We start from the raw sequence: 20,060 nt of genomic DNA, 5'->3' as shown, positions 1-20,060 counted from the left end.
CGTAATCCTGTAACATGATACTAAACTGTTGGCCTTTCAAGCAGAGTTGTGACATGTGTATAAAGAGGGTTACATTACAAACATTCCCTTTTGTGGTTTCTACCGAGCTGATGGATTGTGTTAGTGAAAGTTTTCTGAAAAGTGATCCATGTGAAGAATATATTCATAGTATAAGACTGCTGATATTGTCATTGATAACTGATACAGCTTTCTCAAAATGTGTCTACCTGATATCAGACATCAGGATTGTAAAGATCCTTCTTTTAATAAGATATGTCTGGTTAGCCAACACCTAGTGTATTTCCCCCTCTGTATCATGGAGCAGCATCATTGTCCACACACACACACACAGGCTTATTGCCCTTTTTTGGGGATTTTTGGGGAAGACAAACTTTTCTTCAAAACTATATATTTAGCAACAACCACATTTGCAAGAAAAAAAAAATCTATCCTTTTTTGCATTCAAAATGATAAAGAGGTTATACCTCCTAATGAATTGCCGTATTTTACCTCTTCCATATATTATATGTCAAGGAATAATAGATAACGTCAGTCTCCAGAAGGTTCTTATTTGGATGTAGAAACAAAGAGCCTTTTGGCCTGAAGGGCAGCCCTAAGTCAACAGAGCAGAGGAGAGATAATACCGCCTCTCATAGACTCCTAACTCAGGACAGATGTAACCAGAGAAAAACATCTGTTTAAGAACTTTTACCAATGCTAAACAAATGGTTCAAACTGAACCTCACACTCCTCTTTATTCATCATCATCATGTAATTGTGTTTGTTACATGAACCTCTCTTAGCCTACTTTAAAAAAAAAAAGTGCACATTATGCTGTTTCACTCTACATTAGCCTTTTTGCTGCAGGAGAAGCCGGGGTTGACTGAACCTTGTGATGTGCTCCAGCCTTATGTGGGCCTGCATGTTCGCCTTTGTTTTCCATGTGCCTGCTCTTCCATGAGCACACCTGAGCTTTGAAGCCTCCGCTGCATGAAAGAGTGTTATCTCTGTGATTGTGTGTGTATGTGTGTGTGAGAGGGAGAGTGAAAAAAGAGAGAGATGGGAGCAGAGATGCAAGCACAGAGGACAAAGATAGCTTTGATCACATTGGAGTGTCACTAATATCCTGCTTCTCTCTGTTAGAACATCTGAGGTACCATCACAGCTGTGGATATGAGCAAGAGGCGAGCAGCAGAGGAAAAGCTTCCCTTAGTTGTCCGTTTCAATGGGGACATGCAATATTTTCTAGCTTAGTTTAGTTTTTTCTAGGTTTTTTTTTTTTGGCTATTTAAAACCTGTGTGACCTGAGTGATCATGTTAAACATCCTGCTGTCCGCTCTGATCGATCCTGATAGGCGATTGAGGAGCTTCAGAAGGAGCGAGCGACTTGCATCCATACTAGTATGTATCCTCCAGGGCATGCTTAACATTGTTGTCTGTTTTTGAAATGCATTTTCCTCAATGGCCTGAGTTGTCTAAAATGTTGGTGATCCCTCGTGTTGAAAACTGTATGCCCTAGTTTTATATCCTATTTAGAGGTGCTTTAGAAATTAGTATGTTTCAATGACGGAAGTATGTCTGCAGGTTTTAGAGTCACTGGTCCTCTACTCAGTGTGGCCTGGCCTTTCTGGAGGTCAACCTCTGCTTGCAACCTTCAAAACAGGTCTGCTACTCCTGACTGGTGGTATTTTAGCCCTGCAAGATTATGTCTGGTGGGAATTAACTCCTGAGACCACCAAGGCTGCCGCCCAAGCCCTCTTCCAAACACATAGCGGATGTGACCATAAATTAGATTCAATTAGGTAAAACTATTGCTCAGTTTGTTTGGAAAAGATAGGGTGAAAAGATAGTGATGTGTCTCTGTGTGCTTCTTTGCTCACAAGCACAAGTAAGCAACTGTAACAGTTGAAATGGAAAACTTTCCTCATTAAGTGTTTCTCTTACATGTATTGTTTGCTCAAAACAGTAGTAAACTGTGAAACAATAAGCTGAGATTGTTGCATCCTGTGGGTGGGGTCTGGTTTGGGAAGTCCTTAGAACCACACTGAATGGCTTTTGTGGTTTCCTGTGAGGTGAATTATCAACCACAAACACTGCCAGTTCATCGAGCCAGACTGATGTTCTCAAAAAAGGAATTATCGTCTAGTTTATATATCCTAAGTTTGAAATTTACCAGTTTACTAAAACCTAAAACAAGTCTCCACAAACACCTTAATAGGAAATAGTTTGTCTTTTTGTTATGCAACTACCTTTTGACATGAAGTATTCTGCTCACATTGCCTACTCTTCTGATGTGTTTTGAGGATCAGCTTATTTAAATAATTTCACCCATTTGCTCTTGCTGGTCCTTGTGTAACAGTCTCACACAACACTCACGATCAGCTCGTGGTGAAAGTGAGCATTCAGCATCGGTTGGGACAACGGCGTCGCTTCTCCTTATTGTATCCCGGACGCTTTTATTTCATGGGATAACGGGGGGGAGACACTTTTTAAGCAGCCATGCAATAGATGCAAAATAGAATTAAGACAATGAAACTCAGTTAATTATGTTTTTCATATGTAGAGATACAAAAAAATGTGTTATAGTGGGGGACTTTTTGTGAAGAGTGGATAATGCCCCCGTTTTTTTCAGCGACTGTCCCCCCCTCGGTGAGTGTAATGGTCCGTTCCGCACAGGAACGACACGGCCGTCTCTCACAGAGCTGAGAGCAGGGAGAGGTTTACGCAGCCTGCCATTGCTGTAGCTTAGTACACCGTCCCAGTGATGCCTACTATCCTCAACTTTTCATCCAGAGGTTAGCGACGAAAACACACAAGCAAGGTGGCCTTTATTTGCCTTTTTTTCCGACCTCGAGTTTTCCTCCATGATATCGTATCTGAATGGACTAGCCTGAGCGTTTTCAGCCAGCGAAGATAAGATAATGAACTTTGGACTTTCCTCTCGGCTTTTCGTGACATGTTTCCCGTCGTCCTGGATCAAATAAAATAACAACGTAGCCCGGCGTGGCGGCAGCTGGGCGGAAAAAAAATCAACTAGGAGGGAAAGAAAAGCGCACTAACCTAAGTGATTAACAAAACAACACAAACAACTTTTAACCGGACAGCTTTGAAGAGGAATAGCAGTGTAACGTGTCCTCCAAAGCTTTCAATAAGGTGGGTACCTGCGCGGATTAAAAACAAATCATCTGTTTTGCTAAAGCTGCTGACAAAGTGAAGAGCTAACTTTGGCTAATTTTGAACAACAAGCTAATACACCCTGGCTCCATAACTTAGCACACCATTGTTAATGTTAACCATAATGAAGTATGCATGCTGGTGCTGGTTATTAGTGTGTGTGTGTGTTTGCTTTGCTCCAGACTTCTGAAACCTTAAGCTGAACTCAGTACCACCCATGGCTGTTTCTACGATGCATGGGTTCAAATTGATCCGAATTTTTTTTTCTGGGTTTAAGTATGAACAAGCTGCTGTGATCTATACATCTCCCATCTGCGTTCACAGAGGGTCCAGCTCACCTACCTGTTGATATCAAGACTCCCAGTTTGAACAGTTCTGTAAAACAGTGACAGGAAATGCATCTGGCAAACTAACACAGAAGCATCCCCCTTTAGCACTGCAAAAAGCGACACCCCTTTTTACATGCAGTTAGATTTAACCTATCTTTTGGTTTTAGGATACGTTTCTTTTCTAGGTTTTATTTATGCAAGACTTGGGAAACTGTTAACACTATTAGCAAGGGGATGTTCAAATAATGGATGCTCATGCTGGAGAACCACTAGTTTATGTACTTTACACAGCCATCACTTTAAGATGAAAACTTAAAATCAGAGAGTAGTTAAACTAATTCAATTTGATGTGTTTTGAATTGTGAGTCAAATATGAACACGCTGTTGAATTGGTTGGAAACTGGGTCAACTATTCAAAGCAGTATTTGAGCTTATACTACAGGCTGAAGAAAGGGACCTTCCCACACATGCATCATGTCATTCCAACATTTTTCAGAAAATAATAAGTATTGAAAAAGTTGTGGTAAATAGAGTTTAATTGGGTCAATGCTCAGAGAGCTTAATATTTTGGCACAGTTTGCCCAATAGTGTTTTCTCTAAGAGGATTTATTTCATTCAGTTATCAAGTGAGGAATGTGCTCTGTTTGTCTAATAGCGGTAGTGTTATTCAGGTTTGGTAGGTTGTTCCTGTCAGACGAAACCAGCTCCGTCATGTCGATGACGTTATGAGGGCCTCGATCACACCTTGACATAAGACTTACTACTATAGTAAGCTCACAGCTGGTAATAAGCCAAACGTTTTTCATCATTGTTTGCTTTAAACTAACAGTGAAACTAAAAACTGAATTTTGTTGAGAAAGCCTTTCCTCAGGGAGACAACGTCAAATGAACAACAACGGTCACTGTGTGAGCAGTTAGCTTTACAAAATGGACTATTGTCTGCAAAGCAGGGAGTCACTACTGTCACTGTTTGTAGATATTAAGACTTAATTTTCTGTTGCTTTCTCAGAATAAATTGGGCAAGCACAACATGCATCAGATCAATACATGAAAACAGATTTGTTACTATTACAACATGACCAACATTGAACTTTTAAAACTGATAAAGATAACATTTTTGAGTGGAACACGTTACCTGAAACTTAGAAGCCCGCCAGTGGGGTTTTGAGCAGGAAGGAAAAGACAATTTATTTTTGTAGATTTTGCATAACATACAAGAAAATGTGCTCAGAAGGCTTCTTTCTTAAACATTCCTATTATTCAATTCACATTATCATAAATATTCAACATAATTGATAATAAGTAGTTAGTCCTCTGCACATTTGTTGAGTATGGTGCCACATCTGATGGGCACAGAGCATGCTCTGCATGGAAACGATGCACGCTTTAATCTCAGAAAGCACAGGTTGGTTTCCCTCTGCTGTATATTATGTCAGGCCCACATGTTGTCTGATATGAACCTTGATGTATCGGTGTGCATCAGAGGACAGAAAAATATGTTTTAAGAAATTAGACACTAAGCTCTCAGTTAATGTATCGACAGTGATTTAAATATTTGACTACTTCTATTATTTATCAATAAATTCTTGCAAATTATATATATTTTTTACTGTAAAATAAAATACATCAGAAACTGAGCTCCCAGTGGGCGGCCATGTAAAATCTGTGTGCAGTACTGTGTGTCGGACAGTGGTCTGTAAATCCCCGTTCAGACAGTGATCTTAACATGACTATGGGTGAGAGCTGTATTTGAATCTGTAGTCACAGACACTTTGTCAACACAGAGCAAATTAGCCCTTAATTCTGCTGCTTTGTGCTCATGTAGCGTTTGTCTGTCAGGTCGTGGAAGCTTTCCCTCCAGATAACGCAGTGGCAGCACATGGCCAGTCACCATTTTTGTTATTAGCATGGTCCTTTTCTCCGTGCTGTTCTCATCACGGCAATGTGCGCACAAACAGGGTTAGCAAATGATGTGAGATTGCCAGTTGTTTGTCTCTGCTGGTTGTCCTTGTGCTTTAAATACATGTTGGTTTTGCATCAAACTAGAGGTGTTTAAAACTGACCAAATTGCTAAACGTTTTCATGTTGGGCCAAAAAAAGCTTAAATGTTAGGCCGTTTAGAAGTCCAACTTTTACATCAAACTAGAATTTCTATGATATGCAAGTTGAACGCCGCACATATTGTACTGCACCTATGTGTGTTGTCACCAGGGTGGATCTTTCAGAGGAAGGCAACAAGACTGTCATTTGCATGATATGGTCACTAGGTGTTCAAAGAGCTAAGTAAACAATGTCAAATTATTAGTGCTCTTATTGGTATCAGCCATAAGTAGCAGATGTTTATCGGCATCATGCATCCCTGACTAAGAGCTTATAATGACAGTCTGATGGATAAAAAGTAGAGGAAGACGAAGTCATATTACCTGAGTTTAATGTTCTTTGGTTGGGTGATGAATTATTGGTTATTTCTTTGTGTTTATATTTCTGTGTTGAAACCCATATTGCAGTCATAACCAACTCTTCATGTGTTGAATGAATGAATGAATGAAATCTTTTTATTTATTTTTTTTTAACCTCTAGTGGAATTTGTCTTGCTGACATAACAGGAACGACAACAAAAAACACCAACAGCCATCATTCATATACATCACTCAAATCCAACATTGCATGGTTAACTGTAAAGTAGAATAGAGACACATTTTAGAGAGGATTTCTTTAATCAGTTTTTGAAGAGCAGACACTTTGCACAATATTTTTTCAGATAACTGGATCACCATTGAGGTTGATCGGGGATTTTCTTGCATGAATACATGTTATAAATCTCAGTAGACAGCTCTTTTGGCTTCATTTGACTGCTCATCCTTTTATATCTTGTTGTATAATAAAAGCCTAGTGATCTGTGTCTCCTTTGAAACAAAAAAACCTTATAGTGACTTCTATCCAGGGGTCATTTGCTTTTAACTAAGGTCTTTGGTAAAAGCCTCAAACACAGGTTCATAATCCATTCTGTGACACAAATCTGACCTGTATTTTCCTGGGTTTAGCTTGACTTTATGCCACACCTACCCGATGAGTAAGATAGACTGCTGGAACTGCACTGTTAGTCACACACCAAGGGAAGTTTCAGTTAATGATAAACTGAGATAACATGCAGCAGTGCTGTCTCTCAGGAAAAGAGTATCATCTGTGGGTGTGGTTAGCGGTGCTAATATGGTGCATTAGAGTTTAAGTGTGTCATTGGGTTAGTGTGATGTGTCAGTAAGTGTTTAACGTTCACTCCTTTGTGACAACATCAGCTGTAACACGAAGTCACATTGTCTGACATAATCAAATGGTGCTTTCACACTTCTAAATGAAAACTTGCTGAATTGTTTAGAATGAGCTTCACACGTGAAAACAAAAAGCCACTTTTTTCTCTCCACTATACCTGGAATTGTTCCTGTGAACCCGGGGTGAGCTGATGTGAGAAAGCAGCAGGACATACTGTATGTGTCCTCTTTGCTTTTGTTGATGTGGTAAATTTCTGTTGTGAATTTGAACTCGGGTGCTTTATCCACACTGCTGTGTCCTTCTTTTGACGTCATGTCTCGTCTCTTGAGGACACTCTGCCGACATGGACAGTCTCCAGCTCTGAGGTACATTTATAAACAATCAACTCGGAAAGATTTCAGTTGCAGTGAACCTGAAATTTTCTGGAAAAGTTCGGGAGTGCATAAGTGAAAAAGGCTTAGGGGAGTAGATGCAGCAGTTCATAGTAGTTTGCAGAATAACCGTTTAGGTGAATTGCTGTTCAGAGGATGTGAATGTGTGAAGCCAGAGGGGGGAAAAAAACGTGTTTAGTGCCAAAGTCCCTGTTCTGGCTCCAAGGAGAGTGGAAAAGAACAGTGTATTCAATGTTTGCTTTGAACTAGCATTTAAATCACAGCCCACATTTAAAATGTTGAAGAGCTGTTCAAGGTTTTGATATTACTGCGTCCATGGCATCATTGCTGCTTTTTTCTACCAAGATTGTGAGTTAGTCATTCTGAAAAACTCTGTCACTGCCAGGCAGCTCTGGAAATCTGAAACAGTTAAGAAGACAGTCTGGCTTGGCTGGTTGGCTAACATTTGAATGAAGCAGGACGCATGAGCAGAGATGTCAAGAATTTTTTTTAATTCAAATTTAAGACAGATAAAATAAACGACTGACTTATCCACTGCTAAGATCATTGTATCATATTTATAATCATTTTGCTCAGATCATTCTCATATACTTTTATTTTACATTTAAATTTTTGGACGAACACATCATTTTACTGATCACAAACTAGTTAAAAGCCAAATTAGACTGAAATTAACTTGAGTAAGTGTTGACCTCATTCTTTGTGTTTGGCCTTCGGTCATTGCAGCTCATTTTTGTGAAAGCAACACAAGCAGAACATCAGCAGGGCCACCAGCCTTTAGGTGTCGTGAGACGAGGTCCTGGAACAAGAAGGAAAAAGGCGTTTAGATGAAGGAGGTTGTATTCATTAGAGTTGCACAGCGAGCCAAGAACTGCCTGTATTTTCCTTTGATGATTACACATCGCCATTTACATCAATGAAGGAGGGAAATGTAATTAGAGGAGCAATTGTTACTGAGAGAAACAGAGTCGTGGTGATGTTATTGTTCTGTATCCTAGGCTCCCTGTTCTTGGAGAATCAGGGCTGATGTGGAAAGTGATAATTTGGAGTATGGAGCAACTCATTTCTGGCATCTGTGACGAGGAATTACTCCATCCATTTCCAAAGAACTTATCCAGTATTTTGCTGATAAACCTCCCAAAGAGCTTCCCATGCCTACATATAAGAATGCAATTTATAAACGATCTCTCATGAGGATTCAGAAAGCGTACATTTGCCCGGGAAGAAATTCTTCTCTAAGGCCTGAGAAACGTGCACTCCTAGGAGGAGCCATAGGTATAAAGTGGAAAAAGAATTACTACAGAAGATAACAGCTGGCTGAAATGTGACATCAAATGCTCCGAGGCAAAAACCAAGTTCATGTTAAGAACAGCACAGTCCGTGAAGTCTGGGTCACTTTAGATGGCATCTGCTGCCCGACAGTATGAAGGATGAGTTGTAAAGCTGCAACCACGGTGTGAAAGGAATGTGAGACTCAAGCACGCCGCACGCCGCGCACCACAAGCTGCTACTACAAACAGGCAAGTCTTTGATTCTGAACCCTTCAATCAAAGCCCCTCCCGGCAGGTGTAAGCTCTGTTTTGTCTTATTCAGACCTGTTAAAGTCGCCTTCTATAGGAGTCTCATGGAGGCTTAAAAAGGGGGGACCAAGTGTACCCACATCTCGGCCGCCTTTAGAGGTAGTAACATAGGTGTTACAGGGCCGGGGCAGGATCAGTAGAGCCAGCGTGTGCGCGCGTGTGTGTGTGTATGTCTGAGTGCGTGTGTGGAGCTCCAGCCGAGTCATTCTTCCGCAACACACCGGCGCAATGTGAAAACACAGACTGGGACGTCAATATTACGCTTTTGGGGAATCAATCTGAAAGTAATGACCGCAGAGCTTCGTCATGACACTGTTGCAGAATTGCATTCATTGCATGAAGACAGCTGCTGTTGATGGATTAAATTCTGGCTGGTTAGTTCCCTAATGGACCTCTCTGGACCTGAAAACAGGTATGTTAATGCTTGTTGTTTGGGGCACAAGTTTATGAACCAGTGGAGACTAAATCTCAAATCACAAATGAAGGGTAAGCTGAGTTCGGATATAAAAATGCACAGATGTACAGATTGAGTATACGAGACTCCTGAGGGCAAGAGTCTGATTTTTGAATGAAGATTAAACCCATTGTTACTTATGTATCACCTCCTGACACAGTTGAGATATTAAAATTTAAAAAAAAAAAAAAAAGAGATTGAGAGAAAGCCTCTGTTTGTGTTGTTTCACACCCAGGGGACTCTGGAGTGAAGCAGTTATCAAGGACATCTGACCAGCTTATCTCTTTTATCCCTGGAGTGATATGCAGGGCAGATACACACAGCAGGAGGCAGGTTGACAGCAGAGAGAGAGAAAACGAAGGAAAGCAGAAGATTCTTCCGAGGGAGGAGTTGATGTGAGGAAGGGTTATCAGAGGGATAAAATGGGGAAAGGTAGGGCTAGGAGGGAGGGATGTACCAGCTTTAATCTGAGTCACATGGCAGATTGTTAAAAAGACAGTCCATCTTTTCTGTAACCACAGCATCATAGCTGTGCTCTGTTTTGTTATGTTCATGGTGTCATACTGTTTTATAAAGCGCCACGCATGTTCATCTAATTCAAATGCTGCTGCAAAAGACTGGAGTCAATGTCCTTGCCCTGTTTTGGAGAAAATAAGTTTTGTGGGCGAGCTGTTATTTAAACAAGTAAATGCTCTCTGTTTTTATCGTATTGTGAAGCGACAGTGCAGCTTTGGGTGTTTTGGCTGTCAGTGACTAAATGTCTGAGATATCAACATGAACCCGTCTTTCAGAGGCCACAATGCGATTGGTAACCAGCTCGTTTTGGTTCTGTCCTGTTGTGAAATGAATCCTTGACTTTTCTTCAAACACCAGTTTCTGATTGAACGACGCAGCAGTTGAACCGTGCATTCGGATCATCTCTGTTGTCGATCATCCCGAGTGCTTGTCAGCCAGGTTTTAGCAGTCTGAGCTAGAAGCGCATCCTTTCACACAAACATTTGTTTTTCCTATTTGAATGTCGAACGTGTATTCAAGCAGAGGTTTCAGACAAAGTGTGGCAGTTTAGAGACGGGATGAATTCCTATATGGACCTTACAGAATCGAATGAGTTACTGTGGTGCGCTCAGAAAGACCAGAATCTTGATTGGTCCCTGGTTCCTTATCAAACAGCGTTTTTTTTTTTTTTTTACAAAGCGAGGACACTCCTAGCAAGCTCTGCATCCTCTCTGTCAGGGCAGGGCAGGTCTCTGCAGGGATTTATCATTCCCACTGCAGTCACAGGGGATTTGACACAGGGTGTTTTGTGTGTATTAGACAGAGAGAGAGAGAGAGAGAGAGAGAGAGAGAGAGAGAGAGGGCAAGCGGGGATGGACAAGAAAGAGTGCATGTGGCAGCCGTGGCTCAGCTGGTTAGGGAGGAGAGAAAGAGGCTGGAACAGATTCATCCCAAGGCTTGTTGCCCTACATGCCTTTACACACACTGCTGCATGTTCATTTGCTTATCTCTTGGTTTCTGTGTAAGGAGTGCAAGACTGTCTTTTCTGTCTGGGAAACAGAGTCATCAGCCTGTGGGAGACAGTGTCCGCTACCTCAGATGATATGAAGCAGAGTCATCGCGATTTGCTAGATTTATAGTGGTGTCATTTCCCAGAACAGCGACTTCTGTTTCTCCTAAATGTGAATCTTAGTATTATCTTATCGGATGATTTCTTTCCTTTCCTGCTAAATACAAACCGAGTTCACACTCACATGTTTGCGAAGATAAAATGTCATCATCATGTGAGCTTCTATAAACAAGCCGGTGGTCATCTTTATCTCCTGTCTCTGTTATTTTAACACCTTTTTTCTCTCTGTAGTTTCCTCTACACTTTTTACCCTTCCTCTCTGCTTGAGTGTGAAGCACCGTGGAGAAAACAAAACACGTTGCATCAAATCAGCCACTGTTTGTTTTCCCAGTTTACCAAAAAAAAAAAAAAAACTGTCATCATCTTAGCAAATCTTTAATCTGCTGTTTTCTGCTCTGCACGACGCTTTGCTTAAGCCTGTAGAGTTGAAGCGTTGCCTGCAGGCTAATAAAGTGCCACAGCTGTAATCCAATGTGCAAATACTCTGCTGTTTTTTTTTTTTCCTTTTTAGCAATCTGCTTTACTGTACTATACCTAAATATAGTTTAGGATGTGCACTGAATCGACCTCTGGGTTGATCACTGGAGACGGAACACTTCTGTTCTAATGAAGTAGAGTAACGTACACACTTGTTGTATTTTTTTCTTAGCAGTGGGGAAATGGATCAAGCTTGATTCGTGGTTTCCTTCGGATCGGGCCGCCGGCTGCATGTGATCCGTGAATCTCTCTGAATTTCTCTGTTCACGCTCAGTCCGTCCGTCTCGTGCCGCTAACAGCTGGTGTCTGCGTGCCGCAACAACCCGTAGCTTCATATTGCTAACGTTACAGGCTGCTCTAATCTGCTGTAAAGCAGTTTTGACTAATTATTAAAGATGTGCGTCATCATCACTTTCCCCTTAAAACCTTTTGAAAGTAGATATCAACAATAGTGTCATTGTTTTCTTAGCACTTGTTCAGCAGTCGCATCAAACACAGCAGCTTGATGTAGAGTAGACCTCCTTGATGAAGATCCTGCTATGTTACAGCTGCTATTATAAGCTGAGCTAAGAGCAAAGAAACAGTGTTCTGATGTCCTGTAAGTTTACTGTATGTTTATGATGAAGACCGCTCGTTCTTACAGCTCATTGTGGTTTCTTCACGAGTTGCACTGAAGGATACAAGTCGTTGTGCTGCAGAATTCTGTTATGGATGACATTAGAAGTCATCGTAGCTCTCTGTGTGTCATTAAAGAATGCATGCACCCCCTTCCTGTCTCTCATCTCTTTTGAGGATTGGTAATTATGTTGCCAGTTAAGGGCTGGGAAAATGGCCGCTACAACAGTAACTCATTAATTCACTATAGATTCCGCCCCACAACATGCCTATTGTAGCAAAGTCCTCAGAACGCTTGGGAATGCCATTGAGTGGGTTTGGCCTCTTGTTTTATGGCACCATGTGACTCTGCAGACTCTGAGTTGTGCTTCAGAGTTGCGTAGTTTGGAAGCTGTTGTGCAACTTGAAATGTGAAAGCCCTATGCTTTTTTTTGTTCCTGTTGTAAATATTCCCACTGCATGCTCCACATTAAGTTTGAGAATTCAAATGCTGCTGCTGCTGCCGCTTTCAACTCGATCCTGTTCTGTATTTGCAGTTTCATTGTGCCAGGGGAGACCACATTTGCCCTTGCTGGTTGTTGCTAATTTTGGCCCATCCTGTGTGTATTTAGACAGGCAAACATGAGCACATTCAAAGACCTCTCTTCTTGAATCACCTCTTTGTTTCACATGTATATGTATACACCCCTGCTTGTCCATGAGGTACTGTGGCTCAATTGAAAAGCGTCACCTATAGACCCAAATCCAGTGTTTTGATTTGAGATATTCACAACACAACAGATAGTCCATAAACTCTTGGTTAGTGAAATCCAAAGTAAAGGCACTTGAAGAACTGAAGGGTTTCACTCCAAGGTGCTAAAGCCTAAAGGTTTTTAAGGGGCGGTGATGTTGAATGTAATTGTGTGTCACAAAGGAAGTAACAAATTAGAATGAGTATTTCATCAAAGTTGTCTGTGGTCTGCCTAAAACTGAAACTACTGAGCTGCTTTCCTGAATAAAACTCACGTCTTGTGGGAAAGTGTTTTACAGCAGACGATAACTGACAGCTTCTGTCAGTTGAAGTCATTTACGCGGTAGTTATTTCCCTGAAACTTTATAAACCACATGGTAGTATTCACTATAATTATCATTGCCCGACCATAAATCCTTTTCACCTCGCCTCCACAGTCACTGGTGCTTGTAAGTGGTACGCTCTCTGATATTCAGTATTTAACTTCTCTGCAACGACATTGACCCAGCGCCTCTTATTATTTCATGATATTATGTTGTTGTTGTTTTTCATTTTGGGCTCCTTGGCTGTGAACCAAAGAAGGGAAAACAAGACTGAGACAGAAAGATCCAGAGTGTGAGGTGAGGAAACTGTTTGGAATTAGAAACAGGCCGAGAGAGAGAGAGAGAGAGAGAGAGAGAGAGAGAGAGAGAGAGATGTTATCTGCACATTCCTGTCGAGTGTGTGTGATGGGAGGGGTAGGGTGGGAATACTGATAGTTGTGTTTATGGTGATTGGCTGAATCCAAAGGTTCCACACCTGGATCTGGTTATCACTTTCATTGCCTTGGCCTTTACTGATGCTTTCTACAGACACAAAAACAGATCAAGTGTAGTGGATGTTGATTTTGATAAGAGTCTAAAACAGTCTAAAAACAAAAGGGCAACAACCGTCTTTACAGCCTTCTTCGTGTTATTTACTTAGCATGTCAGAGTTTGGTCCCAACAGAAACTGTAAGTGAAAGTGTTATAAGCCAATAAATGCTGACTACAGCTGCCTTTAGAAATACCACTCAGGCTTTAGTCATGATGTAATTTCCTCTCAAACCATTATCAACAAAGAGGCATAACTGAAAGTAATTCCTTTTAGTCACATTTATTTTAATATGACTTATAATGTTATTCTGAAAAACAATGTGCTGAGACACTGGGTTAACCACTTTATTTGTAAAAAAAAAAAAAAAATTGGATTTGATTTAATTTCAGGTGGTAAATTGTTCTGAGTTCAGAGTGTGGATCCTGTGATGCAGAAAGCCGATTGTCCAAACGATCTACTGAACGTTGATGTTATCAAACAGTCATCTAGTTTGAGGAAACAAAAATACATGACGCTGTTTTTAGTATATGTAGCGGGGATGCTACAGGACAGATCCCAATCCTAAAATTCTGAGAGGTTCTTTGAAACTTTGGTGCTTCTGAAAAAAAATAAAAAAACCCCCCACAGCTTAAGCGAAGCCAGCAGGAAGGATTGTGGCAAAGTGGAAAGTCAGACTTCCAGTAGAAGTTACCACTCTCCTCTGTGACCTCAACACTGATCGTCTCTCGAGGAAGAAAACTCAACGTGTGGTTGAGCTGTGATGACTTTGCTGCTGGATAAGCGACAGAAAACATGCTAGCCGAGCCCAGATGTGTGTCTGGATCGGTTATTGAACAGCTCTTCGCCTTCACCTGACCCGGAGGCTTCAGTGACATGGATATTAAACAGTCGTAAATGTTAGTTCACTTGTTTCATATCGAGAGCTGATGAACCATCTGAACTGAACTGGGGAATAAATAACTGACCATTTCCATTAAGTTTGGAAACATAGAGCTTTAAATTTAGCATCGTTTTAGCCCATTCATCCCCTTATGGGCAGCTTCAAAAGATCATGGATTCATTTCTGTGTTGATTGTTATTTTACTACCTAAACTGAGGGCACTTACCAAAACCAGTCCTCTTGTTGCTTTCTCAATTAAAAATCGGCATACCCCCAGTGTGTGGAACTGATTAGGATCAGTAACGACTTAAAGGAGGCTTATGATGGATCAATTGATTAATAGTCTCTTTTAAGCATAGGCGAGAAAATTCCATTTTAAAGGCATCTGTTTAATAAATCTGGATGAAATAGGAGAGCATGTGTGCACCATGTTGAGTCCCACAGACGTCTTAAAGAGTGTTACAGCGTAGAGATAACCGGTGGCTATTTGACTTCAAGTGTGAACTTCGCTTTGAATTACCCACTGATTTAGGATGCGATAGATGAATGGTGATTTAATTAAGAAAATGGTTAATCCCTGGAAACTTCATAGGCTTTAACGTAAAAGCATCGATCTGTCTTTGGAGCTGTATTCAGTTTTCTCAAATCTGCATCCATGTATCTTTCTCATTCACTCGGTCTGCTTTCATGAGACGGCAGCAATAGTCTTCAGCAGGAAGCATGGCTCAGATTAACATTTTAATCCAAAAGCCTGGATTATAGGTTTTTTATTTTATTCCTCCCCTCACTATTCCAGCAAGGACTCTGTATGAGACCGTTTTCAGTCCGAGGTGGGTTTTTTTTGTGCATCCTTGTGTGTAACGTTGAGGAGAGTCATGATGGAGATGTTTTCAGGGAGTCGTACGCGAGAGTCGAGCTGCTGTTTGAGATTAATTAACTCAAGCATATTTGAGCATGTCAGCACATCAGTACATGGCTGCTGACTGAGACTCTGCATCATCGTCATCTGCCTATTGGCTGTTTGCCCTCATCTGCACAAGCCATGTGTGTGTGCACACATTCAGCCCTCTCTCCGTCACAAACCCTAAAAATGGCTTCATCAGAATGTATCTGCCTGCTACCGAATGTGATGGCAGATATTTTGCCGTCTTTGTTATTTTGCGTTCCACTTCGACGAGTAGCACAGTCTGACAGACACAATGGTCGGGCTTACATTAGCGACTTTCATGCGTTTGCATATGCTCACTGATGACTGCATGCCCTCCAGAAAGAGCATGTGCCTTTTGTCTCTAATTATGTGTTGTTTAAGTGTACTGCTACCCCGCTCTTCCCTTTGGGTCCAGTTAGAGGGGTGATACAGTTGCCATGGATACTATTGCCCCAGTGACGGGGAGAGCTGCTGGAACAGGGTGGCGTTTCTGGTGCAGTTGCCAGTGTAAATGTTGGTGCAGAGTGTTTTGTACGGGATCTGACTCGCATGCTGTTATTCTGTGTAAGAAAGGGCTGGATTTACGTCACATGGAGTTTTCCTACTTTAGGCTGCTCCGTGTGGGTTTACTGTAAAGCAGGATCAACGACTGTGTGACCTCGGTGTGTCTGAATAAAAACACAATGAGATGGATCAACCGTTTGCCCCTTTGAACTCAGGCCCTCTTTGGGTTGCAGAATGCAAGATAAAGTAAGACGTACATGGAGAGGTGTTGAGCTGCTGTGAAGTTAGAACAACATTATTCTCACTTTTAGGATCCAGTTTTGTGATGACCAGAAAGCCATCACCTTGTTTTACATTATTTGAAACACTGGACCTGATTGCTCTCAGTATTGTCATTTCTTGGTGGTGAATCACAAGTAGACAACTCTTGATCATAGTTCTGAATAACCTAGGGGGCAGTATGCATGTGAAGAGTATACCAAGTTAAAGGCAGGGCCACTAATGCAGGAGTCAGATTCAAATGTGTAAATGTTTGACTGGTATGATGAAAACTCAGATTACGATACTTTTTCTTTTTTTTAGATGTAAACCATTAGAATCACGTACATCGAGGTTGGACTTTAATCTGACACAAAAAAAAAAAAAAGATGGCCTTTGCTTGCTGAGTTTCCGTATTGATTGGCCATAACCGATTTGGAAACAAGTTTAGCCCTCCTCGGAGGAATTTTCAATTGCGTTCACAGTGATTATTCCGGAAGCTTGAGCTATTTCCTGCAAACAGGAAGTGGAGTGTTTTCCTGTGGGTGCTGCGGTTGCTCTTGCTCCTGCTAACATCCTGCCTCAGGCTATCAGAGAAGAGCAGGCACACTGACCGAAAGCTTTGTCAAGGATTGTACCGCGCGCTCGTCTTCATCCTGACGCTGCAGCTGCTGTTAGCCGCGTCGCTCAGTATTTCTCTTGTTACCTCTGAACAGTCGGATGTGATCAGTCAGTTCTCCTCTCTCCAAGAGAAAAACCTCAGTCCTCACTCTCTTTCTTACTCCTCTGTGTGTCTGATTTTAAGTTTTTATACACCCACCTTCAGAAGTATTCCTGTGGTTCAGATAAAGGGTGTGGGGAGAGGTGATAAGTAATGGACCACTGGACAGCACTTTCATTGGTGGAGCTCAGATAAAGAGCTTGTGTTGTGCTTCTTTTAAACCTCCTCTCAGCTCATGACATTACTCACAGGATGACCTCACTGTCAGCTGCTGCTTGGACAGTTTCTCCTTCAAGTCTTTAAAGTCAGTGTTGTTGGAAGGTTTGTCGACTAAATGCCGCCGACTTGGGTATGTGACCCTGGTCCACGTGTTTTTATCTGGATCCGGATGAATGCTTTTCAACCTGTAGCGTCGTGGATAGGCTTAACATTAACACCACCTTATTCGGCTCTATGAAGGTTTCCTCTCTGATGGGCCCACTGCCCAACAGAACTGTAGTTAATGCTTAATATGTAAATGATGCTTGATGAAACTTGTTTCATCAAATAACGGCAGTGTGTGCTTAGCTTGTGCAGTTTCTTTATGTTTGACGACTAAAGAGACTGCGAGGTATTTTGTTGACAGCTTGCATGCCTGAGCTAAGTCTGCTTGTCATAGCTTTCTGCAGAGGGTTATTATATTGCCTGTTTCGTCTCTCATTTGTCAGTCAGTTCATCAACGAGCCCAAAAGAACTGGATTAGTTTCTGCCTTTGAAGAGCCTGAGCGAGCTGTTATCTTTTGTTCTAAGCTGTGTGTTATGGTGGGCCAGGCAGGACCAAGCCAGGCTGGCTGTGGCTTGAACAAAGAGGGCCTGTACTGTTAGATCATGGCTATAGTGTGTGTGTGTGTGTGTGTGTGTGTGTGTGTGTGTGTGTGTGTGTGTGTGTGTGTGTGTGTGTGTGTGTGTGTGTGTGTGTGTGTGTGTGTGTGTGTGTGTGTGTGTGTGTGTGTGTGTGTGTGTGTGTGTGTGTGTGTGTGTGTGTGTGTGTGTGTGTGTGTGTGTGTGTGTGTGTGTGTGTGTGTGTGTGTGTGTGTGTGTGTGTGTGTGTGTGTGTGTGTGTGTGTGTGTGTGTGTGTGTGTGTGTGTGTGTGTGTGTGTGTGTGTGTGTGTGTGCGTGTGCAGACAAGTACACACGTGTGTCATTGGTTGCTGCTCTTTGTTTCCCAGCCCTGGGCCTTACTGGCTGGAGCTCAAGCCTGACTAATATGGATGTATAAATACTCTGCCGTCACTTTGTGCTACATCAAGTGCACCATTGTTTCCCAATACTCTGTGACTTCAGAGATAAACTTCATCCTTTGTTTCCACTCAGTCATTTTTATCACTTTCTCCAGACAAACTTGTGTTTTTTGTTTGTTTTGGCCACTGTCTTTACTTTGCCATAATCTAAAATGTTCCTGGAACAAAATTACAAGATAGCAAAACTATCATCTGAGAGTAAGTTGTAACTCTAAAGATACTCTCCTCTTGAGCTGTTTATATTCACCCAGTTTTCTTAAGAACTCAGTTTATTAGCTTGTATACCTTTATTTGATAGGACAGTGGATAAAGTAGAACATCGGAGAGAAAGAGAGAGACAGTGGGAAATGCATGTGTGAAAGGAGCCATGAGTCAGACTCGAGCCCGGGCCGTCCACTCGAAGGACTAAAGCCTTTCTACATGAGGTGCAACTTAGCTGCTAGCCCACCGCCTCAGAGCCTATGAACCCAAAGCTAACAGCAGATTTGAGCTCTGTTAACGTCTGCAGCGTTCCCTCAGTATAGCTCACTTTCAATCAGCCACATTTAATAAGCACTTCATATTGCACTGATTAATTACAGTCATGCTGTCATCTGAGAGACAGAGCCATCGTCCCAGTGGAGTAAATAGCTTGACAAATATCTTGGCAGCACAAGAGCTAGACAGCGTCTCTCTCTCTTTAAGCATCTTTGCTGTCGGCAGTTGAGCAAATGTTTTTATCAGAAGTGAACCTGCTTATTTAGATACAAATGTCCCCGTATTATTCGATGTCCATCATCAGACCAAACTACCTCATGAAGTAGTTGATCGTGGATGTGTCAAGGGTTTAGTAGACTAATGGTGCACGCGAGCCACGTACCTCTCTTTCAAGCTGTCTAGATCACCAGCAACACCTAACCAGACAGTGCTGTAGGACATTATGAAGCATAACAGTGTTATGATGGCAGTGTTAATATGCAAAACACACTCTAACTGACCTCATTCATTAAAAAAAGACTACCGTAAATTCCGTACTATTGAGCGCACCTGGATATAAGCCGCACCGGCTAAAAATAAGTAAATAAATGTATTTGTACATATATAAGCCGCACTTGATTATAAGCCGCAGGTGTCCACGCTATAACAAGAGCTATTTACACAGACGTAGGCTACCGGTAACATCCGCAAATACTGTAGCGTCCGTACGGACGTTAAAGGAGCGTTCAAATAATAATTTAATAACCCGATCACTGTCGGCCGTGACCACGCCGTTTACAGCAGAGAGCAACACATAACTTGCCGTAACAATCCAACTCTCTCCCCCAGCGTTCTCTCATACAGCCACTCAACACGTTCTCGCTGGTGCATTCACTGACTCTCCACATAATCGGAATTATGAACACATTATCAACTACAGACTTTACAACATGAACCGTTACAATACGAAGCCTAGCCGACGGTGTCTGTAACACGGCTGATGAAAAAGATGACCGTAATATATTTCACAAGAAAAAGTCCATCCATTCACTGCCTCAGAATGACTTCATTACTCACTTCCTCAGTCTCTGTTGTCGCTGTCAGTGTCATCTTAACGTGCAGCAGCTCTGTTAGCTTCTTTGACAGCCAGGTCGATCGCCTTTAACTTGAAAGCTGCATCATATGTATTTCTCCGTGTGTTTTCCATGATGAGGGTGCGTGCATGAAGCGCAAAATGACTGATATTAAGATCCGACGTGACGAAGTCAAATGTTTTTGCGGCAGAAGCTCATTGTCCCCCATAAAAAATCCATGCATTAGCCGCACCGGAGTAGAAGCCGCAGTGCTCGAAGTGTGAGAAAAAAGTAGCGGCTTATAGTCCGGAATTTACGGTAGGTTTATTCTAAATTGTCATTACATGACAACATTTAGCACACATTGAGCTAATGTTTTTGTTTGAAAACGTAGACAGCTGATTCTGGTTCCTCAATTAAGATCTGTATTAAATTGGGCTCTTAAAACCTAAATAATAA

The 20,060-nt window shown here is 41.7% G+C and overlaps 1 protein-coding gene across 19 annotated transcripts in view; it reads left to right on the top strand.

Moving 5' to 3' along the window:
- tjp1a (tight junction protein 1a) overlaps positions 1–20,060 on the top strand; it is a 101,399-nt gene that overhangs the window by 48,947 nt on the left and 32,392 nt on the right. The window contains exon 1 of one of the 19 annotated variants that reach the window (XM_079338917.1): positions 2,670–3,153. The exons of 17 other annotated variants lie outside the window; for them this stretch is intronic. Coding sequence is in view for 1 of the 2 variants with exons in the window: in XM_079338915.1 (XP_079195041.1) it covers positions 17,126–17,140 (15 nt within the window). In the remaining variant the exon portion in view is untranslated. Of the gene's footprint in view, positions 1–2,669; positions 3,154–17,110; positions 17,141–20,060 lie in introns of those variants that run through there. One more of the 19 variants, XM_079338915.1, reaches the window with a different exon arrangement.

The sequence above is a fragment of the Symphodus melops genome, assembly GCF_947650265.1.
Source record: "Symphodus melops genome assembly, chromosome: 3".
Taxonomy (NCBI): Eukaryota; Metazoa; Chordata; class Actinopteri; order Labriformes; family Labridae; genus Symphodus; species Symphodus melops.
Note: the sequence above shows the minus strand (reverse complement) of the source record. Positions and strands in the feature narration are given on the sequence as shown.